At 42.6% G+C, this 24,122-nt stretch overlaps 1 protein-coding gene across 1 annotated transcript; it reads left to right on the top strand.

The window, feature by feature from the left end:
- Positions 1 to 3,163: 3,163 nt before the first annotated feature.
- LOC114014057 (uncharacterized) lies at positions 3,164 to 23,474 on the top strand. Its single transcript, XM_055812181.1, has 9 exons — positions 3,164 to 3,255; positions 3,613 to 3,661; positions 12,962 to 13,223; positions 14,002 to 14,081; positions 14,896 to 14,974; positions 16,499 to 16,545; positions 17,962 to 18,082; positions 18,989 to 19,175; positions 19,518 to 23,474. Exons 3-9 carry the CDS (start codon positions 13,061 to 13,063, stop codon positions 20,206 to 20,208), a joined length of 1,368 nt encoding a protein of 455 aa, XP_055668156.1. The 5' UTR covers positions 3,164 to 3,255; positions 3,613 to 3,661; positions 12,962 to 13,060; the 3' UTR covers positions 20,209 to 23,474.
- The last annotated feature ends 648 nt before the right edge of the window (positions 23,475 to 24,122 follow it).

Genomic DNA, 24,122 nt, shown 5'->3' with positions numbered 1-24,122 from the left:
CGTTCCAGGTAATACTTGCAAGGCACACACTTGCAAGGCAGAGAACTCATCTGAACGAGAAGCTATTTCTGCAATGGTCTCTTCAGGAGATGTAGAAACAGGAGAAAAGATACTTTTATTTCTAGGTAAAATTCCATTTGATGCATCTCTTGCACTAACATGCAAGCTGACATACAGAAGATTCAACTTGCTCCTACAAGCAGAGAAACAGTGGAGTTTCTCCCTCTAACCTCTGCAAGAGGTCAGTGGGCTGAATATAAAGCAACTGATAATTTTCCGTTATTTCTATGGTCCTCTACTTCTTCTGCTTCACATTTCACTCTGTTCAAGAATAATCAAATACGCACTGTAATGGTACAAATAAACTATTTCACCTATAATTGGCCTATCCTAAGCAGTCATATTCAAAATTGTCTGAAATATTAAGGAGTGTGGAAAAGAAATTCTGCACAAACGTTTTCCATTGGAGAATAAATACCTGAACGCTGAAAATGAGACTCATTCTTCAGGACTAAAATTAATATAATTTGACCTATGAATTTGGTGTGGTACAATTGCTTTGAGACTATGAAAATAAGAGACCAGTAAATCAGCTCTTTGTATCCTTTGTAGCAATCATCATATTATAGATATGCAGTACAATGAAACAAAGGGTCATTTGTGTTTCTTAGTTCCATAGCGGGCATTGTAGTTTAACCCCAGCCAGCAACTAAGTACCCCACAGCTGCTCACTCACTCCCCTCCTCCCTGCCCCAACCAAATGAAATGGGGAAGCAGAATTGGAAAAAGGTGAAACCTGTGGGCTGAGATAAGAACGGCTTAATAATTGAAATAAAGTAATACTAATAACAATAACAACAACAATAATAATTGAAATGAAGAGGAGAGAGAGAGAGGAATCAAATAAAAGGGCTGGGGGCGGGGGGTGGAGAACAACAAACAAACAAGTGATGCACAGTGTGGTTGCTCACCATCCGCTGACTGATGCCCAGCCAGTCCCTGAGCAGCGATCAGCCACAGCCAGCTCCCCCCGGTTTATATACTGAGGATGATGCTCTGTGGTGTGGAATATCCCTTGGGCTGGTTCAGGTCAGCTGTCCTGGCTCTGCTCCCTCCTGGCTTCTTGTGCACCTGCTCACTGGCAGAGCATGGGAAACTGAAAAGTGCTTGATTTAGCGTAAACACTACTTAGCAACAACTAGAAACACCAATGTGTTATCAACATTATTCTCATGCTAAACCTACAACACAGCACTGTACTGGCTACTAAGAAGGAAATTAATGTTATCCCAGCTGAAACCAGAACAGCAGGTAAGCAAAAAAAATGTGTCCTCAGACATTTTCAGAGAAGTTTGGTTCCTTTTCTGCTAATGACACCCATGCTGCAATTCACGACTCATTCAAAACTTAAGAAAAAAACTTCCAGTCCCCCTTCAAAACAACGCTGAACCCAAAAGCTTATTACCAGAAACATAGATACTATTAGGCGTCTTTGGAATTGACACTGTTTCTTTGCATTTGTCCCGTAAGGACGAACCTTTTGCCAGTCTTTTCTCAGGTGAGCTGCCTTCTCCTAGGTAGGATTTTATTGCTGGCCTCTGTGCACAGGTGGAGCAACCTGATCTTGGAATGTGAGCGCTCTGTCGTTGCAAAAAGCTGCAGCGGGCAGTCGCAGTGACAGGACTAATGCTGACTTGTTGGCCAAGAGAAGCTTTGGAGCAAAGGTGGGATGCAGAGAAAATCAGTTTACATTTTCTGAAACCTCTTCTGAGGCTTACTACTTAGGAAATAAAACTATATCGATTATGGGGTGTCTGAATTTAGTGAAACCTTAATACTTTTCATGTTTGCTTGAACTAGAAACGAAAGGACAACTGGCACAATCACACCTGTCCAGGGTGCAGACCTCAAAGGATGAGCCAAAACAAAGTGCTCCCTGCAGATACATAAGGATCCACCACCTCCTGTTCCCAGTGTGGACAATATAACGACGGAAATAATTAGTTAATCTTTTGTTTAAATAAAGCATTTGGGGAAAAGGCTAAAAATAAACACTGATTCATTCCTTGTCAGGGAAGTTTCTCCTGTCAATTATCACATTGTTACTGCTGTTTTTAATCTAGTCAGATGGTGAGATTGGCAATCCCTTCTGCAGGGGCTTCTGGGTGTTATTTTGTAGAGAATCTTGCTTGAAGGACTGATTACTGCTTTTATGGGAGCCAGTGGGAGTTTGGCCACGGTCCTTCACGCATGTTAATTTGAGGGACTTCCAAATGTTAGCTAATGATCTCAGAGTTCTTTTTATGAAAAATGTGTGGGTTTGTTTTGGGGTTTGGGTTTTTGTTGTTGTTTTTTTTTTTTATTTAATTCCTAGCAGGAGGCAATTAAGAGGGTCTGGGGAAAGTTCTGCACTGTAGCTGTGGACTGGCCTCTCAATAACGCCTGAAGTCCTAGCATGAAAAATTCAGACGCATATACTACTACCATGCTCAGATACATTACATATAGTGTATTATGTTTGAAGGTATTCATATCATTCATATAGCCCAGGCCACAGGCTTTGCATTGCTATGGACTGGGTGTATCTATTGGCCTCCACTTACGGTAACTTGAAAAAACAATGACGCTGGCTCTTTGTTAGGAGCAATACTAAGGAAAAAGTAGTAGCCTCCACCCCAAAGCAGGAAAACATGTCAACACGGAAAATCGAGGCATGTGTGGGCGGGGGAGTTTCATTCCTGGCTGTTTTATGAAGCCTTCTGTAGCTGTGAAGGGGAAGTGGGGGGGGGGGGGGCAAACTCCGTGGAAACTGAAGATGAGCCGCAAGCCAAGGTCACAAGTCCAGGCAAGCACTGGGGCCACGGCCTGGGGAAACGTGTTGAGAGAGGGATCTTTGGGCTAAATGCTGACTTAAAAGGGCTTGGAACAGAGTGCAGAAACAAACTCTCAGCGCTACCCTGCCCACCACAAAAAAAAAAAAAAAAAAAAAAAAAAAAGTTTGTTTCTGGCTGCGTTCACGCCAGAAACAAGATTTTGTATATTCCTCATGGACAACAGCGCGATGCCACGGCAGGGAACGACTGCGGCGCGCTCCTTGCCGGCGCTGCGCTGCGGGGCGCCCCGCCGGCCCCCCCCCCGCTCCTGCCCCGGGCCCGCAGGGCCGCGACCCCCGCCGGCCCCTCCCGCAGCCCGCCCCCCGGGCCGGCCGGCAGTGCTCCGGCTGCGCCGGCTCGGGCTCGCCGCCGGCCCCGGGAGGTGAGGGGGAGCCCGGGGGGGAGCGGGTGCAGCCCCGGGGAGGGGGTGTCCCTGGCGGGCGCCGCTGGCCAAGCGCAGCGCCCCCCGTCTCACGCCGCGCCCGGCGGGCTGCGGGCGGTGCGGGCCCGCCGGGGCTCTGCGGGGGGTGGTCCCTCCCTCCCCCTGCGGGGGGTGTGCGGGTCCCCGTTTAGGGCCTGGGGTGGGGGGGCGCGCAGGGCACGGTGCCCCCTGTGAGGGCAGCCCTGCGGGGGGCAGCGGGCGCAGCCGGGCGGGTTCGCTGCGGGCCAAACGCCGGCGACGAGACGCTGATTTATTTCCCTGGTATTTTTTTCTCCCCCCCGCCCCGTGTCCCGTCAGGACCGAGCCCGGTCCAGCTGATCGCGGCAGCCGGCGAGGAGGCGCGGAGGTGAGGCCGGCGGCTGGGCGCAGCGGGGCGGGGGGCACCCCAGGAGAGGGGGCGAGGGGGGGCGGGGGCGCCACGGATGTAACGCGCAGCGCGCAGCACCGCGGGCAGCGCTGGGCAGCCGCTGGGTGCGCGTAGCGCTGCCCCCCTTGCGCGGCGCAGCCCCCTTGCGCGGCAGCGTTGCGCGGCGCAGCCCCCTGGCGCGGCGCTGCCCCCGCTGCTCGGCAGTGCCCCCCTTGCGCTGCGCGGCGCTGCCCGCTTGCGCGGCGCTGCCGTTGTACCACGGTGTGCAGTGGCACACCAAGTTCTTTCGCAAACAGAGCGGGTGGCAGGAAGGAAGGAAGCGGCGGCAGCGCCCCGCAGCCGGGGCAGCGCTGGGGACAGGGACCTGCGGCGCAGGAGGGCTGTGGTGGGGCCAGGCAGAGCTCTTTTCCTTCCTTCCACTTCAGGGAGGGAGATTCACCACCCTCCTTTTGCTCATTCCCTTTTCCACAATCAAAGAGCATAAAGCAACAAAATGCCTTCTGCCGAGCAAAAGACAAAGAAATGCAACCATCCAAAACCCCAGCCGAAGTGCATCTGGCTTGGCATGAATACTGGACCACGTTAGCTGGGAGTGGGGATTTTTCAGAAAGCCAGGCACCAGGCAAAAATGGACCCTGTCATTCGGAGTCTGAATATGAAAACAGCTTGCAAAACATTTTTTTCAGGCTTCTAACAAAAGAGTTGGTCCTTCTTTTGCTCTGGTATCTAGGCTACATTGTGCGGGCTTATGCATATCACTGGTTTTATTCACATGAGTAATTCCCTTTGAATTTGGAGCGACAACGTGTATGTGTAAAGTTACTCATATGCTTTCTGTCTCCTTTATATATTGAAATTATGTGGGTTTGGGTTTTTTCCATTTGCTGGTGCAGCCCAGTAACTGTTGGCATCAAGGTTATTGTGAACCATCACGGTTATTATTACTGTTTGCCCGCGTGACACCTTTGTTTTCCTCGCCAGACTAAAATCCAGCTATTCCTCTCAATGCAGTGTATTCCGGCTATGCAATTGTATCATCTGTTTTTATGCAACCATCTTTCACCTGACTGTGTAAATTCATCTTCCCTATAAAAGATCCTTTTTGTACTCAGTTTTTCCTCCAGTCATTACTGACAGTCTTTCCGATTGTGCCATCTGATTTCTCACGCAAGTCTCTCATGACTTCTCCCATACTGTGTAATCTAAATTCATATTGATTCTAACATGATATCTGGATGTTTTAGTATTTGCCAGCTGGAACGTTTTCTTATTTTCATTGCCAAATGCCCTCTCTTTCCTCCCTCACATTTCTTCAAGCTACAGCTTCTGCTATTCCCATAACCTTGTATGTCTTCCCTATCCCATTGCTCCTTGTGCATCTAAGGGCAAGATGTCTTGGGGACAAGAGAAACACATTGTCTGTCTTCCAGGAAGAGTGGCATTAAGTGTGGTTGAGTGTTTTATTAGATGTTTCTTTTCCTCAGTCAGGGAATATAAAGAACAAACAAGTAAAAATCAGTGCATACTTTTTTTTTTAATGGACAATAATAACTTTTCACTAATACACTGTCAGCTGTCAGGTATATACTATAGTACTCTTTAATTCGTGCCTGAGGAGAGTAGGCAGACTGGACAGCCACTGACTCGTTTGTCAACCAGAGTCTTTCTTCCTAACCTAGAAAATTTTGTGAATTAGCGTGAGTAGAGGCTCCCTCAGGAAATAAAGTATTTTGAAGTTGCTTCAGCAGCAGGTGACAGGCTGTCAAGAAGATGCATTCAGTCACACCTAAGTACAGATATATTACATTGAATCTCCAGGGCATCTACCTACTGTATCTTGAAAGAATCCAACTAGTAAGTTTTTGTGAAATCCCCAAATGATGCCTTCTAGGAACATTGAAAACAGCTGTTTCTGGTGGGAAAGGGTGATGACCCATGTATTGAAATGACCTGTTTCCAGTGGTGACAGTACAAATTACTTCCAAGGAAAGGGTAAAAGGCCAAGCACATCTTAGACTGCCCTGTGAACATGGTGGGAGTTTCAGTGTCTTTGACCTTAAAGTATGAGATCCAGGAACTGTATTTCCTTCCTCTGCTATATCTAGGACATAAAAAAATTACCTGTTTGTCGCGGCTAGTGTCTGAAGAGCCATCTTGTTGCAGTGACACTTAACAGGCAGGGCATCTATCCCAGTTGTATGGTCAGACAACAAGTGACTGAGCTCTTGACACACCTGTGGATGGAGTCACCAGCAAGACTCTAAATGAGACTTGAAAAGCAGATTAGATTTCTGAAGTAAATATTCTACTAAGAGTAGTACTTATGTCACTTACAGATGTGTATTTCGGGAAGCTCTTTCTCAGAAACTTCATTCAAAATTGGGTTGCAGTCAAATTATTAACTGCAGTGCTGGAAGTTATAATTAACAGATTACCTGGGGACATCTGCTACTCAAAACTATAGATTCTAATTTTTAGTTATAAAAAAATCCCTATTCTTAAACAAACAAACCAACCCCCCCCCCCAAACACAACCAAAAAAACCCCAAACCTCCAAACAAAATCCAACAACTGAAATTTTAATTCCCTAAGGAAAATAAGCTATGAAAGTAAGGTATTAAAGATGTATTTATTTTTTGTCTGTACCATAAAACTTACTTCAATACAGCAGCAAAGGTAATTTCCTGATGCATATACTAGAATTGTATATAAAGATGTAACAATCCCAGAAATAAAATATTTTAAGTACTGAACTTCTTTTTTACAGATACCCACCCCCCTCCACCATATTTGGGAAATAGATTAAATATTTACTGTATTACTCCAAACCAAGTTGTATTTGTTTACTTAAAAATGAGAGATATACCTAGCACATGGAAAATACAACTGGATGTATTTATATTTCTTTATTTAATGAGTTCTTATATTTATTACTACTGAAGAACTAGCTTTGTAATAGTGATGGAATAGTGCTACACAATAATGAACATGAAGGATTTCTTTTCTGGGTGAAAGCTTCTAGAAGAAAACCCCAAAGAGAATATATTAATAATGTCAATTTGCAAAATTTAATTTGGAATCATATGCAAACATATAAATATACTCTGAAATTTTGAAATTAGTGCTTTAATATTAATGTAATCTGCATTAAAGAAACACAATACCTTAACTGCAGAGCTCCAGAAGCAGGCAGATAGCTGTTCACAAGGAGAGAGTTACGGTGCTTTCATCTGTTTTGCAGTCGAAGTGCCAATGTCCTCGGTAGTCTACGACTGCACACTCCAGTAGTTACCTAGATAGGTTTACAGTATGTAGAAACTGTAATTATAAATGACTGGTTTAGAAGAGTTACCGCCTTTGAAATAGCTGTTCACTACAAATAGCATACTGAAGCACTGAAATACAGCAGTGATAATTTTTAAGAATACTACCCTGAACGTGTTAAAATTCAAGTAAGAGTTATTTAACATAAAAGCCTTTCAGATTTGCTGTAAATTTTCACTATGTCTTCACCAAGCTTTATAAAGACAACAGGGGTGCTACTATTTTACTTGAAAGTACCTGTCATTTTGCTGAACCCTGAGATCAGGATGGAGCTGTCTCCCCTGCTTTGATTTGTCATTTTACAAATCCTCTTTCTGTCCTTCAGCTTCCACCTGTAAGAAGAAATACCATTTTCCATGTCCTTCCTTTTGTCTTGTTCGGTTGTAAGCTCAGTCATACACACATATACACCTACACATAACAAATCAAGGCCCTTATGTCAATTCAGAATTCTAATAATACAGAAATATTATACATACCCTGTATTTCTAGAGCCATTCTGGACCTTTAGGTTGAAATTCTGAAGCTGAGCATCTCTGGAAATTAGTTCCTATATTTTGGGAAAAAACCCCACAACCGAACACCCAAAGAATCAAACCTAAAAAACAACCCCTTCAACCCAGAAACAGTTCATAATAACTTGGATTTAGGAAATTATAAAATAGCAAACCTGAAGATACTAAAATTTATCACATATAGTAAAGCATTGCAAGTAAATGCAATATAATGGAAAAAAACCCGCAACCAAACAAAAAAACCACCCTGCTTTCTAAACTGTTCTAAACAAAGTGGGTTTGCTTTTAAAAATTTGTAACTGCCTTGCAAGTCTTCAGTCAAAGTTTCCTCCCTGTTCACGCAAGAAGTCCCATTGGAGCAAGCATCATAATAAAACCACCACTAAAGCAAAGGTTTCCAAGATAAGTAGAATCAGGAAGATCTGATAGTATTTTTGAAGAGCAGTAAAACATCAGGTTGCCTAATAAGAAAATACAGTGTTCTGCATGTTCAAGGGTTGAGTTCAGAAAAACTGGGTCATTAAGAAAATAACCCCCCCCAAAAAAACCCAAACCAAAACTTGCTACTTTTCCTCCCCAATCTAAGTGTTTTCATGTCTCGTATATTTCAAAAGGCTCGATCTCTGTAAATCTGAAACTTTTCTGAGTGTATTGAAAACAGATGGAAATGAATCAGGGGACCAAGGTAGAAAAAAAGCTTTAATGAAGATCTATTTAAGTAATATTTTAAATAAATAAATCATTTGTCTGAGAAACCACATCTAATAGAAATATAAATAATTATAGAATGAACATATAAACTACATTTCCTGAAGTAATTCCTGTCTTGCTACATTTCCTGAATTATTTGTATTATGAAACAGTAGTGTGGCGCCATTAATTGATAAGCACTCTGTGCTATAGTTACCGCGCTAATTGCAGCTCTCGAGGTCCTCGTCTCGCAGCTTCTCCAGCCGTTTGACAATTGGGATTGATTGCACAGGAGCTATTTTTAGAATGAAATGGCAAAAGAGTTTGGAGAGCAGCAGCCATTTTTTTGTGTGCTACAGCTGGTTTGGAAAATAAAAGTTGGATAAAAATGTTCTGAGTTGTCTTTTTGGGTATTTTTTTGGGAAATTCTGCTGAAGTTAGAGCTTCCTATTGGATAATTGATCTCACTTGTAGCAAGTTGAAGCTGGGGTCAGTGTTACATGACACACAGGATATTGCTTGGTGACATTGCTCTCAGAAGAGCAGCAGTTTTTCTTTGGAAACAGGACTGTTAAGGTAGATGGTAGATGAACTTTGGGGGAGTCCAGTTCTATAGAAAGGCAGTCCAGGAGTCAAGTTCATAATTTAAAATACCAGTGATGAAAGGCGAGATTCAAGATTAACTTTGAACGTGTTTGCTTCCCAACTCTGAAATGAAGAGGTTCGTTAACTGATCTGTTGTAGGTCTGCTTCTATGAGTGCTCTATGGCGAGAGAGTGAATGGCCGCGATTCACAAGGGTCAGTTGATGCTCAGGAGGTGTGACTGGGAGGAGACACCCCTTTAGTTAATCCCAGATTGGCTTTTGTTATCCCATCCTGCTCGCCTGCCTTACACAGAGTTCAGCTGGGGTAGATAAACAAATGGACAGGATTTTGTTGCTAATCTACTGTATGAAATCAGGGCTGTCTTCTTCTCTGAAAGTTTGTATAATAGGAGGCAAGGTTTGTAGGAAGAATAACAAACAGAAATATGTAGGAAGAGGAATAACCAGATTTATAGCTGGGGGAAAAAAAAAACCTCGAGGGGACAAGCCTATTTTACCTTTGTAAATCAAATCGTATCAGTAGTAGTAATACCTTGGCACTTCCACACAGCACTGCATCAGCAAATTTGAAGTGTTTTACTAAGGAGGTGTCCTTGTCCCCGTTTAGCTGTGGAAGTAAAGAAACGAATGGGTTGTGGTTACACAGAAGCTTGGCAGAGTGAGGGAGGGAATCTGTGTTTCATGACTTCAGCCGCTTTTTCCTTTTCAATAGCATGCCGTAAAGTATTATGGACTTACACACCTACGATGCGTCACTACTTCATACCCTGGAAAAGAGAAACGCACACCTTTGTAAATGCTGCCAGTCTTGTATTCTTTCAGAGAAAACAAAGTACAAAGAATGTGCTTCGGTTTTCCCCAGTAATAGCTCACAATACTGGCTTGCATAAAAAGATGAACGCAATCTGAATAGCTAGTCTTGCCAAATGTGCTACGAGAGATCCTCTAGCATGTTTTTGTCACTGAATATATTCCAGTCTTACAAATGGTAAACTTTAGAGATAAATTGGATGATAAATTAGATTAGATAAATGCATTTCATATTACTATGATACATATATAAAAATATGAAATGTGACTGTGTCTTCTGTAGCTTGTTTTACTGTGATCTTTGTTTTTCCTCAAATTATGTGCAGCTGCCCCAGGACTCCTCTGTAAGTACATGAAGAGAGGGATGCAGTAGAATTAATCTCGTAAACACTTCCTGGGCTCACTTCCTTTGGGAACAAATAGCGATAACTACAAATTTCAGATGTAGTGAAAATATATATGTACACGTTTTGCAAATAGAATACTTAGTATCTGAAACATTTCACTGTAGCATGTTGCTTCATTTTGATTTCAGGAATCGGAGCAACAGTTAAGCTGTTCATGTTTTACAGAGGCTGTGTCCTAACTTTCTATACATTAACAGAGAGAGATGAGTAATACTGGAGAGATACTGGGCTACAGGTCACTTGGTATTTTTAGGACAGTTTCAGTGGTGATACCCCAGAAAATGCAGGGACCTGGGATCCGTGATGCAAAAAGCACTTTATACCTGTGTGGTACTCAGCTAGGCTTTGTCACCGGCTCAGCACAAGCTTGAGGGACCCCATCTGATTTTAAAGAGGGAGTTGAGCAGTTACCAGGCTCCGTTTTCTACCAGTATAGGAGGCTGTTTTTGAAGCAGCACGAAGTGAGTGCTTGAAGATACCTATACCTGAGATACAGACTCAGCTCCCGAGCCTCAGCATGTCCAGATCACTCCAGACAGTCTGTCTGCTTAAATGGTAATTTAAGGTGTAAAGGCCTCTCAGATTTTATGTTGGCACTTTGCTGATGGGTGCTTCTACAGTGGACCCGACGTGGAACAGCCGCTGCATGCAGCGCAGCGAGGCGTGCACTGGAGTGACTGGGTCTGGTACACACCTTGCCGCTACACGTGCTGTACGGTGGAGCAGCAAACTGGAGCAGTCACGTTGCAGCTGATCTGCCAGGGCTCATCTGCTAGGGCCTTGAGGAAGGAAACGGCATGAAGGGACAACAAGGACCCTCGTTCGATATATAAACCTCTCCAAACAAGGGATGTTGGCATAGAGGCAGAGTACTGAAAAATCTGTGAAACAAAAATGTTGCTTCCAGTGTAGCAGTGAAACAGACGACATACAGGATTCCGAGAGCAGAATAACAAGTAAGGCTTATTATAGAGGTACATAGAGAAATAAATAAAAGGTTAAGTAGCTGGTCACTGTTACTCAGTAGGTTTATGGACATACAAACTGGTTTTACGAAAATCTTGTAAAGTATTTTTTTCTTTTGTATTTAACAGCTCGTTCATAATTGAGTCCAAGAGAACATCGTTCTTTCTTTTTTATAACACAGCAAATTTTGGTGGAGACCTAGGTACTTTGAAGACTCTGTACATACCCCCTCATCCTGTAATCAGATGGCAGAGGGTGAACAGTGCTTATGTTGACCTTCACTGGCGTATATATTTCATACCACAAACATCAAGGCACAGTTCCCAAGTCTTAAGTCATACTGTAGCAATGCATATAAGAAAAATACCTGCGTGTAGATCTGAAGAAAAGGGCTTTGTTTAACCTAGCCTGGTCATTGCTGCATTTCTAAGTAACTGTCCTGGCCTAAAGAAAGTTTAAATTACCATTTGTGGGAAACAATTTACATTTCAAACTTGACCTGGCAGTGGTTTCTGATTTGACAGCAGCATTGCTGCTTTTGTATAGTGTCATTGTGAATTAACCTGGGAAACCAAAACTTGCAATCTAAGGCATCTCTTCAAAGAAGACAGCCTTTGGGGGGAACAGTGGGTACTTTGAAAAATGCACTGAACACACACAGGCTGAAGACACTGAGACCCTGGTGCACCGAGCTGGATGCTGGTGACACGAAATGACCAGGCTTTGTAAAAGCTTTGTTACTGTCAGCCCATTTCTGAAGAGATGGAGGGAATATTTCCAGCCTTGTCACCGTTTTGCTCAGGAAAGCCACAGACAGCAGCTGGAATGGAAATTCTCAGTGGATGTAAATAGTTTTATTGCCGCACATCCAGGGCAAATTTGGTATGTCTGCTGGTTTTGGGCTTTTTTTTGGTTTTTAATTAATTGGGCCAAGTAGGCATAGGTTTATCACATTTATCTTGGAAATAGTCTCAAATCAAAAGAATGGATTTGCTACATGATCATTATGTTAAGCTGAGAGTTCCTTGATTTTATCCACTGTGATGCTAAATACATGCATGTTTAAACTGGAGAAGCTGTGTGGAAAACCCCACAACTGTGGAAGCACAGGCATTACTTTGCAGTACTGAAAAGTTAACTGTGTGATACTGACGGATTGTTACCTATCAATTCCCATCCTAGGTCCTCAGTACAGCTGGAATCTGGCTTTCACTGAAATAGTCTTGGAATTGGGAGACTTTGTCACTTCATTTGGTGACATGTGTCACCTCACAAAACCCAGAATTTGGCCCAACACTAATTTTTTCTTTCTTTTTTTCTTTCTTTTTTTTTTTTTTTTTTTTTTTTTTTTTTGTGCTTGATGAAACAATCTACTTCAAAACAGTGACCATGATATATTTTAAGGAGGATTAATAGAGGAATATTGTTCCTGGTCCTTCTGGCTTCACAGAGCACAGTGACATCTTGTGGCTCATGAAAGGAGAGTGTAATTTTTTCCAGATGCATCCTAATTTCAGCTGCTTTACAGATGAATGTCAAAATAAATTCCAGACAACTACAAATGCATTACTTTCATCTGTAATATTCACCATTCTGCATTTTATTTTAAGTACGGGCTTGTTTTAAGTACTTTTTACTAGTGAAAAACGACTGAGCCTTGGTTACTACCATACTGCAAATGTTAGGGCTTCAGCTCACCGACATTCTTTGGAAAACTTTCAGCTCCAGGAATACTCCGGTCCCACTCTCGCTGATACAGGACTGAGAGTCAGCATTTCAAATGCCTAACTTAATTTAGCGTGTTATCACAATGACCAAGATCACCAAGTTGCTTTTGATGGGAATGAAAAGAAACAGCATAACTTGTTATCATAAGGCAGAAACTTTTCCTTTTTGCTATCTTCCCTCCCCCTCCTTTTTATTTTTTTTTAACCTGATACTATTTTTTCGTCTTTTTACAGACCAAGCAGGTTTAAAGCTCGTCCCTGATGTTTTGGGACCCTCCCCTGACATGGCTGTTCTTTGCAAGCTGATACTCGGATAAGATCCCAGTTGTCAGCATGAAAGGAAAAACTGCACACGGTAGTTGGAAATCTGCACCCCAGAAGAAGCCCTCTCCCTGCAATCGATATAAACATGCTTGCATCATTTGCAGAGGATTTATTTATCTCTATGGAGGGCGGAACACTACTGGTCTCAAAGATTTTTGGCGATACAACATAGGTAATTTTGCCCCTTCACTTACATGTCAGAATTAAAGAGGTGCTACATCCAGTCATGGTAAAGCTGGGGATACTCTGTAGTTAACGGATTATCCCCATTTAAAGCCTCTCCATCACAATGATGGATAAACTGTGTTTTATTCATTAGGCAAATGGTGTGTGTTTGTTCCTGTTGCAGGAGTACCAGAAAATTTAGATTTCCGTACAGTTCCTTTCTTTTTTTCCCCCCTTGTCCAGAAATACTGAGTCATTTAAGATACCCTAGTTCTAGCAAGGGGTATCAAAGACATTGCTTTCTTGATTCTTTAACAAACATGGGAATAGTTTATGCATGTGAATGTATACAAAGGGATCACATGAATACAATACCTTGTAGGATTTTATTAATAATGCACTATCAAATATGACCCTTTGTATTTTTTGGCCGAATGTATGGTGTTCCCTGTTCAGTTGTTACTGGAATAAAACAGAATTGTGCTGGGGTTTATGCTTATGGAATAGCTGAACTTTGATGTAGGTAACAGTACAGCATAAAAATAAAAGCAGTAAAAAGATCAATTTTCTATTAATTTAAGTTTACTAAATAGAAAAATGCACATATTTAATTTTGGGGAAAGTGCCTCAAGTCTTCTGAACTAACAGACAAGAAAGATGAGAAACCACTTCATTTTCCCCCAGTGAGTGGCAGCGCAGCCAAATTCAAAGCCAATCTTTCCACCTTTTAACTGATGTTTATGTGTTGAGTGCACCACTGCCTTAACTTCAACTTTGCTTTGTAGTGAAAAATGAATGGGAAATGCTGGATTGCTCAAGAAATGGTCCAGAAGAACTGGAAGAACATTCAATGGTGGCTTATAAGGTAAGTAGACCAAGATTTATGTTGTCCATATCCTGACAGTTTATTTACCATTACACAATGAAATAAAATGCCATTGATTATTACATACGGAGATACTAGACCCACAAAATACTTCTGTGTCAGTGCAATTCTGGATGTAGCTGTACCAATGTTTTGGAATCTTTCTGAATAAAGTGACAGTAGTTTAGCTTTGCAGCAGTGTGCAGCTCCCTGATTTCCTCAGTCAGTGCTCAGTGCATAATAGTAATACAAAATAAAGACCTTGGCAGCACATTCTTTGACTTAGTTGTATAGTTGTAACAGTTGCTCTGAATTCATTTGCATGATAAGCTACAGCATAAAAACATTCACTTAAGAACTTGCATAGAAGAAGGACGGGGGAGTGAAAGCAAATATGAATTACAGCTTTGCCTGGGAGGGGAAAACAGAATTTAGGGTATCAGGAGCTACAATGCAATGAAATATTTCTATAAAACATGCATAATCTAATATTACCTGAGCAACGCCTCTGAGAGCTCCAGACCGGCATTCCTTAAGCTGTCCCAGATGGACGAGGAAGTGAGTGGCTCTGGAATTCCATCCCTGTTAAAACAGCAAGAACATTCATCGGGGTTTCCTACTGGGAGAGGATAAACACATGATTAAAAGTTGGTGGCTTTTTGTGATTGCTTCTTGAATTTTGTAATAGATCATCATATGCGTTATTGTTAATTATATTTTGGTGATGGCAGCCTTCTAATTTAAGAGTTGTTTTAAAAAATATTTTTATGCTATATGCCTACCTGTAAGTGACGTGTATTTTTGCATTTTGCAGGGCACCCTGTATATTTTTGGTGGGATGGTGGATTCTGCTTTCACACAAGGAAAAACTCCTCTCTGGATATATGACACTGGTACGATAGACAATAGCCAGTCTTTTCCATGGGACATTCCAAGTCCATAGGTACTGATAAATAATAAAACCAAACTGTTTTCTGCGGCCTGTTACATAGCCTTCCTGAGGCTTTACCAGAAGTAATGTGTGTGAAACAGTGTGCATATTTCCCCCCTAAAATTAGCCTGTTAAACTATCAAAGAGTCAGCTCTTACTTCAATTAGAAAGTATTTTATGGGAAAGTTTTATGTATTTTAAAGTCTCAGAATTTTCATTCCTCCCTGCCCCTCCACAGTTTACTATTTGATCATAAACTTCAATAATTATTACATATAATATTTAAAGTTTTTTCCTTATGTTACATTTTTAAAAACCAAGCTCTTTGTTTTATTGTGGAGAAAAGTAGATCAGTATATCTCATTTTGCATTTTTACTGAAGTAGTTCATAAGCTGGCAACAGCAACGACTGAACAGGAAAAACCAAGAATAATTAAATAAGAAGGCTGGAAATTAACATCAGCATTTCATAACACAGGGTTTTTCTTTCTGAAGAACAAACATTTGGGATCTTTTAAGCGTGTATTCTAATAAAACAGTGTGACAATTTAATAGCAATGTCATACGCTATATATTCTCACTTTAGAAATACTGTGTATAGTAATGGCTGCTTATTTTGATGTCAGATGGATGGGGGAGAGAGAGAGACCGAGTTCTTTTTGAGTTAGTAAATCTTGTGGCAGGACCAAGATTTAAGTTTCCTGGCTTCATTCGCTACTTCAGTATGTAACCTTAAGGCAATGGGTTGGTTTTTTTTAATCCTTTCTTTGTTTTCCACCATTTGTCTGAAACACCCGCTGAAAGAACAGAGATCCTCAGATAGAATATATTTCACTGGAGAAAGTGTCTTATTACTCACAGTACTTATCAGTGAAAATTGGGAATGAGTTAGTCAAAATTTGTGCGTGTCTAGCGTTTTCATGGTCATTACTTAAAATCTTTCCTGGCAAGTAGAGCTTTTACTAATGTAAGCTTGCCCTGCTTCCTCGTTGTGTCTCTGGTGCTGGGTATCTGGTATTATCACTCCCTCACGGTGATCAGAGATCAGTGATCTCTGACTGCTCATTCAGGACTACTTTTACGCAATCTGTGAAAAGGCCCAAGAAAAATAAGGCTGTTGTCATAAGGTTTATGTAGTAAGTGGAGGGAGCCATACATCCATCAGTAGATCTGAGGATTCTGCAAGTTCAGAAATGCTGAAAATCACAGATTATTTCTGCAATGTGAAATTTAGCCTTAGGAAACAGGAAATCCAGTATGGAATCTCTGTGATTCAGTATCAGATAAGGGTACAGGAAAACTATTTAAACTATGTCTCCTGGTACTGCTGCCTTAGTGGGAAATAGATTTCTTCATCCTTGTCAGTGGAAAACACCAGGATGAGACTGACTTGAAAATTAGAGCTGTAATTTGAAAAATTAATGTTGGAGGAGTGTCCTCTTGTGGTCTGAGATATAAACTGCGCTTTATTAAAACAATCCCCTAGATTCTGCAAGATGGACAGAGTGCTGTAACGTACCAGCAGAGACTGAGGTAAGGAGCCAGGAAGTGGTGAATGTGTGAATCAAATGCCTGTTGCTTTGTTGATTAAACAGATTGCTTTGAAATATGTTCCCCCAAACAGTTCCAATCTCATCTCTTCAGAGACACGTGGCTATACTTTATTTCTTTGCACTTCCAATAACTAAGGCTTTTTCCTTCTTTAAAACAGTGTTTAAAAAAATACCGCTCTTAAAATTTAAGTCCTATGTAAGAAGTTAAGTCCTCTCTACTACTGCTTCTGGTTTTCTGATAGCCTTATCAAGAAAACTAATTTTAAATGGAATATTGCAACCATACGTGAAGCCTGTGCTTTTCAAAGTAGGGTTGTGAAAACAAAGGGGCAGTCACACTAATAAATTTTGAAATGGGAAGTACTGCAGCATTTATGAAACCTCAGTGGAAGCATTTACGTCTTGGTCTTAAGAGACTGGGTTTATATCATTACATGTAAAGAATTTTTTTGCTATTGAAACTTCATCCTCACAGTGTTACTACACTAGAAAATTATATAAAAAAATCCTTAATGTAGGATGCAGCTACTACTGCACTTACCTGTGTTTGGTGGAGGAGTCAAGACAAAGTTTGGGACTGCAGGATCATTTGTGGGGTGTTATACAGTTGATGATATTTTGTTTACGTACAACAAATATGACAAAATTATGTATCAACTCCTTCTTACACATAGGAGTAAATGGTTTCTTGTAGTTATCCTAAACAGAATATAGAGAACATGCCCCTGCCCCCCGCAATGGGCTGTTTGAGAAGAAATAACCAAAGCAGAACAAAAGGCCAAACCCAAAACTTGGCTTGTGTTTTGTTCCAGCTTTAGCTGGGCCTCCCCAGGTTTGGGTCCACAAGTCTCAGCAGTGCTGACACTGCTGCGAATGCCGCAGGAACCGGCTGGTTTCTTCCTGAGGGCCGGGGCATACATAGCCTCGGACTTGCGGCAGGGCAAATCCACGCCAAGCACGGGGACGGAGAGCTACTCTTGGGACTAAAGCCTCCTCGGTGCAGGAAGGCTGTGCTTGATGGTGGAAAGGGCTACATCCCCCCATCCTATTCCCAGGCGTACTGGGAGTACTATAGGAGTACTATGGCCGATGCGCGTTGCGGAGCTGTGCATAGCAGCAGGTGTGACGGCAGTACTGCTGATGTGGCACCGAGACGGGGCTGTAGGCGTGACATGCCGTGGCGGGTTGGAAAAGGGAGGGGTGCTTCGGTTTGAGAATGGTTTGTATTTGCGTCCCTACAGATCTTCCAGGGTGGATTTATTCTGCATTTTCAAAGCAGTTTAACACAACCTAAAACCATGGTTTTCCTTACTTGGGAATATTCCCAAGTCAGACATTGCTACTGATAGGACTTGATCTGTTAACGGGTTTTTGTCTTTTTATGAAATGGTTTTAGAGCTCAGCGCCAGCTAACAGGAAAGGTCACAGTGCAGTCGTGTACCGTTCCAGTATGTACATCTACGGGGGATACTTTGGCATTAGAGGCATTTCACGGGAGTTTTGGGCTTTCTGTTTTGGTAAGTTAAAAAGCACGACAAGGCTTTCATCCGGTGTAAAACTATGACTGCTGCAGGAAAGCACGGCTTGCTCTCTTCAGAGAATTCTTGTCAGTAGAAATGTAAGGTAGTTTTGGCTTCTGTTTGGCAGTATTTAATTATGAATTCTGTCGATTAAATTAATACCCAGCTGAAATTAATTAGATTGTATTACACTGGAAGAAGTTTCACAGTATTTGCCAGCTTTAGAGCTGAAAATCAGCAAGAATGAAGAATTTAGTGAACAGTGAACAGAACAAGGATTACCAAAAACTTTGGGACGTAGCAGAGACCCTGATTTCAGCCTATTAATGCCATCTGTTGAATCACAAATCTAGAACCGACTGTGGGGAGCCAAACCTGACAGGAGATGGTTTCGTTAGCATATTCATCATTAATCTGGTGGTTGCAAACCAGATGATTCCCAGAGACTTCCTAAATGGATAACTTTTGTTATCTGGTGGCCATTCAGTCACTATTTTGAAATAACTGATGGGTTTATCTCATCCTTCATTCCCTCACATGGAGAATAAGCACAGACGTTACTGAAGGAGTGTTTTTGTTGACGGATCTTTTTCTCCTCTTGCAGCCAGGAAATTATCTTTGTCAGAGTTCATGAATTAACAAAGCCACAGGAAAAACTGCTCTGCAAATAAAATTTCCATGGTGTCTGTTATACAGCAGCTGACATTTTCATTAAAAAAATTATTTTAAAACTGATCTTTTAAATGCACTTTTTCAGTGTCAGAATTTAAATTGTTAGCTTATAATAAGCTTAGAGTAGAAACCCTTATTCTCAACAGAATTGTTACTTTCTTCTTGAAATAAATCCCTTCTCAAATGCTAAGGTAAATTTGGTACATCTATAAATTATTATTTTCCTTTCAGATACAAGAAAGTGGTCGTGTGTTTCCCCCCCATCCCACGGTACTGGCCCAGGACCTCGGCATGGCCACTCAGCAGTCGTCTATCACACTGGCATGTACCTCTTTGGGGGACTGATGGGTCTGAGTGAACAGAAGGACTTGTGGAAGTGGGACTTTGTAAGCAGCAGCTGGTCCAGCATCAGAACAAGGTAAGCTATGCTATTTGTTACACTAAATTAACAGGGAAAGAGAGAATTGATGTTACCATTTGATAACCGTGTGCAGGAAGAGCGGGAGACGCTGCCCTTTTGGCAACTGTAGGAGTTGTTCAGATCAAGATGTAGTTACTGCTGCCATCCCTGGGGCTCCAGTTGGCTTTGCTTGGAAGAGTGGTTGGCAAGGCGTTGATGCAGCTGTCAGCAGTGTAATTTTGATGTCCCAATGCAGCTGTTTAGTAGTCATTCTTCTGAGTCAGAAGAAAAATAGAGGCTAAAATCAGTCTTAGTTCCTTGTTTGTCTGCCCTTAACTGCTGGTTTCTCTCAACATTCAGCCAAGGACCTCCTCCAGTGGTAGGTCACGCTTCAGTAGTCTTCAGAGACTCTATGCTGATTTTTGGAGGAGGGATTTCAAATTCCAATTGTAACGGTGACCTCTGGAAGTATCATTTCCATATGCAGACATGGAAGAAGCATAGTTGTACCACAAAGGCAAGCTTTTCTCCTAAAATGTATCACTGCATCTTAGGAGTCGGTGTTGATTTCCAGACTACCTCAGATGTCACCAGTACGTTCCCCAGCCACTGGAAGAGTAAGCAGAAGGGCCATCAGCAGCTGGTGGCCATCCCGAAGCACACTCGCTTCTGCAACTACTTCTGCCAACAGCCTGCGTACAGAGCGTTCAGCAACGAGGAAAGCACTGCAATGGAAATGAAAACCTTCAGCTTGCCTCTGGAGCCAGGGGGCTTCGGTGCGTTTCAAACCACTTCAGAGGCAGAACTAGACCTGAACAGAGCAACAAGCACTTTGTCAAAGGACGAGTCGCTCTGTCTGCTTGTCTCTTCAGAAGAAGAGACTTGTGCTGCTGCTCAGGTCGTGGGAGAAGAGGGGGGACCCAGCTGTCAGCACGTGCCCGCAGTGGATGCAGTTAGCAGTGACACCAACGTGCTGCTGCTCATTGGGGGTAAACCTTTGTCCAGCGTCTCTGAGATCTCGTTCTGGCAAATGGAGTTTGATAGCTTGTGATCACTTTGATTGCAAAGTGAAAGAATAAATTTCCACCAGTGTGCCAGTAGGTGGTAAACCAACTGCTTGCAACTGTCTTCAGTTTCCAGTCAGCACACTGGGGAAAAGAAAACTTAAACCTTCTCATACTTGCTGCGAACAGATTTTTTACGATGTGAACAAAACCCGACATATATTTAAGTCACAACTTGCATGCAAGTTGCAATTTCTGAGAGGAGTTTGTTGGAATGCTGCTCTTTTCGTTACTTCTCTTTTGCTCAGTTAATATCCCTTCAATTTGCAGTGGCTGATGCTGCCTTGAAGATCAGAACTACAAGTAACTCCTACTGACTCCACAATTGCCATTTCAGGTGCAAAGCTTGCTTGTTTTGCACTGGCACAAGAAATAAATGTGCACCCCAAAAAATGTACTTGAATCAAGTACGTGCACATTATGGTCATGTTTGAGGGATCTGATGAATCTTAATGGCAACATTTTCTAAGGTTTTTAAGATTTTTCATTTCTTGAAGGAGGGTTCTTTGCAAAATATATTTGCAACACGAGTTGGCCTGTAATAAAGAAGCCGCCCAACAGGCAGAGTAGCAAGTGAAATCTAGAAGCAATTCAAGGATTGCATCTAACCCTGAGGAAGAAAAACCACAAGCCTCCCTTGAAAATCACGTGCAGCATTAGACCAGAGGAAGTATGTTACACCTGGAGGAACACAGGAGCTGCCAAGTGACTGCTGGGTTTAATGACTGAGCGCAGGTTCAAGAGGGTTTAGCTTTCTACTGGAGGGGTTAAAAACAAAACTAAAAAAAAAAGAGGAAGACTTTACAGGAGCAGCACAAAACATAAGCTGTTGAGACCGGTAACTCACATTTAGCCACAAAGGGATTTCTGCTTTTCCAACTCCCACCTCTCTCTGTTCTGTCAACATGTGTAGTATTTGGTACACATTTAGCCCCTACACTAGTAAATCCTGAGTTCACGTATGGTTTGTTTTTCTTTGTTGAAAAGAAAAAGTGTTTCTTTAGAAAGATAATACTGTCCAGTGTTTCAAGCATTTATATCCGTGGAAGTTACTAAGCCATGGCCTTCTGACTGAGCTTCAGCCATCTGTAAGAAGAGATGCTGATGTGTGAGATTACTGGAAAGTGTAATTTAATACTTCTGAATATTTGAAAAGATCACTTCTCAAAAGTTTCATAGGAATAATGAATGTTAAGTGAGAGTATTTACAGATACTTTCATCATCTCTTCACAAGTAGCTGTCACACGAATTCGACAGGAAAATTATAGATGAGTTCACAAAAAGCTACTTAAGAGTTCTGTGGACCTTCCGTAACCTTTGTTTGGAAACAGGGAGGATTGTGTGCTGCCATATAAATAAAGCCTGCTGCCTTGCGTATCAGCGTGTGCTCATTTTCTGCGCTTTTGTGAATTTCAAATATGTATTTATGTTTTCAAACTGAACAAAGAACTTACCTTTCTGAACAAGTAACACCCTCCCACAAGCCCCAGTCACCTCACGGCACTTCAGCCAGCCTCAAGGGCTGCCCAGACTTTGAATTTCTCCTCCAAGAATGGGGAATTGCCCAGTTTGTGGAGGCACGTTTGGGAAGGACTTCAGTACAGCGAGTTGAGCACGTACAGAGCACTGCAGTCTTAAATCAGCAGCGTGTGTTTCTTCTGCTAGCTGACGTGTCTGTGTTGGCATTATCCAGAGAGCTGCCGTAACATACAGGGTTTTATCTAGGATTGACGAGGGAAGGAAGTTTAACTGCAACGGGCAACAATAAACCAGTGTCTTTCCAAGTCATGTGGAGGCCTCCTGGCAGGTACAGGTATCCTGGGGATGTGCACGAGCCCCAGGAAAATGCCATCCAGCCTCAGCCATTCCTTTCTCCCCCCCACCCCAGCTCTCCTCCCTTTGGCAGCCCCACAGAGGGTTTAACATTTACTCGGAGCCAACACAGGCAGGACACGAGCCAGCCCAAAGGCGATGGCTTGGCACGGGGAAGAAAAAGCAGCTTGCAGAACGTGCCCATCTCCCCCATCTCCTCTCCTCACCTCTGCCGGCGTGCCAAGGCAGGTGGCTGCACCAGCACCTTCAGCACTGCGCCAGCTCCCCCACCCGAGAGACCCTAACCCCCCAAACCAGCCCGATGCCGCAGGGGGGCCGTGCAGGACCGAGGTGCACCGGAGCCCAGGAGGGGCTCTGGCTGGAGAGATGCAGGCTCAGGGGTTGCTGCCGGGAGGCTGAGCCGCGGTTAAGCCCAGGTACTGCTGGGGCAGAGAGCTCCCATCCCAAAGTGGGACTCCGCTACAGCAGCACGCTGCAGCCACCAGACACCGTTTCTCCCCTCGCTGGCCTGCTCCCAGGTCTTTAAAAACCACGGGTGAGCTCACGCTGGAAGGAAAGGGGTCTGAGACGTGCAGTGACCGCGTCCTGCAGGCGCTCACCGGCAGCACTGCCTGGCATCTCAGTCCCTTCTGGGCACGCGTGACCCATGTTTCAGGTTCTCTCCCCAAAAACGGTATCCAGGACCTAGGCACACAATCCTTGCTTGTACCACTGCGTCGCATTTCCTGGGCCATCTTCCCCTTCAAAACTCAACCAGTGCTATCAGCTACACTTTACAAGTGTCTCAGAGAACCACAACCGGTTTCACTCCTGTTTTCCTGGCACATTTTTATCCAACACAGTCACCTTCTCACAGAGGAAGAGGAGCTGTTGTGGATGTACTCATGATGCTTCTCCTAACTGTAGCAGTTCATAGGAATTCCTCCCAGGCCCAAGCGAGTGACTATAAGCTGCTGCCATCTGAACGCTCTGTGGTGGCCTGCATGAAATAATGAATGGAATTACTCCAGCTAACGGCAACTGTTTAGAAACAAAACAAAACAAAACGCACCATTTTTTGGCTGGGCATGGACTGAAGGGGCTGCCACTGAAGCTAGCTGTTTTAAAATGTCTCTGGAAAAAAGGGAAGCTTGCATGTCTCTGATACACCCACAGTCCAACTCAGTCCGTAGCACAAAAGCAAAAGGATGCAGCGTTCTTTAGTAATCTTGTCTGAGACGTGAGATGCACTGTTGTATCATCAATCACACATACAAGAGAACAAATTGATCAGCCTTAACTATCTCAACAAACTCATTGTCTTTAATTACCATCTGGTTTCTGAACATTAAAATGCATGAACGGCAGAGGGATTTTCATTTAAAATGTAGACATTTAAAGAGGGGTTTTAAAAATAATAATTAAAATATCTAAACTAAACATGTTTCGTTGTTTTGAGTTATAAATGGATTTGGAGAACAATTCAGTGACTTATTAGTGGGATCGTATTGACCTACACAACAAATTATGCCACAAGGGAAACTACTTTCTCTGAACTTACTGATTAGGATGGAATTATTTATCTTCCTTTTGATACTTTCCCAAGTTTATTAATTGCTGAGAATGAAGATGATCAAATGGTTTGGTTGCCCTTTGGTGCGTTCCTAAGCATTGCACCAAACTCGGGGTTCGGAAATAAAAAGTTTCCTTTAAATAATAATTAGCACTATCATACTTCAAAACATAAAACAAACCCTTATTGGAAATAAAAGCAAGACTGCTCCGTTGACAGGCACATACCTTTGTTTGCATGTTGTGGAACTACACTTGGGAGTTCAAGCTTCCCTTCAGGGCACACACCTCGGTACTTCGATTTTCAAAACCACTGAACACCTGACAGCCCTCCTGGACAATCTCAGCTCTTTTGGAAAGGCAGCATTTAATTCTTTAGCAAGTTTAGATGTCATCTTAAGTTATGCTTTAATTGACAACAAATTAAGTGTATAACATGGCCTGCAGTTCTGACATCCAAAATAAGTTTACAAATCTCTCTAACCCAGGTGCCCTTTTCTCCAATTAGATGCTGCC

The sequence above is a fragment of the Falco peregrinus genome, chromosome 8, assembly GCF_023634155.1.
Source record: "Falco peregrinus isolate bFalPer1 chromosome 8, bFalPer1.pri, whole genome shotgun sequence".
Classification (NCBI taxonomy): Eukaryota; Metazoa; Chordata; class Aves; order Falconiformes; family Falconidae; genus Falco; species Falco peregrinus.
This window is presented reverse-complemented; position numbering and strand designations above follow the sequence as displayed.

Bases quoted from the DNA above. Each gene is read 5' to 3' on its own strand.
- LOC114014057 (XM_055812181.1), top strand. From the start codon at position 13,061: ATGAAAGGAAAAACTGCACACGGTAGTTGGAAATCTGCACCCCAGAAG. The intron at 14,975-16,498 runs GTACGATAGACA...ACAATCCCCTAG, and splicing joins TCTCTGGATATATGACACTG to ATTCTGCAAGATGGACAGAG. The intron at 16,546-17,961 runs GTAAGGAGCCAG...AAATGGTTTTAG, and splicing joins ACGTACCAGCAGAGACTGAG to AGCTCAGCGCCAGCTAACAG.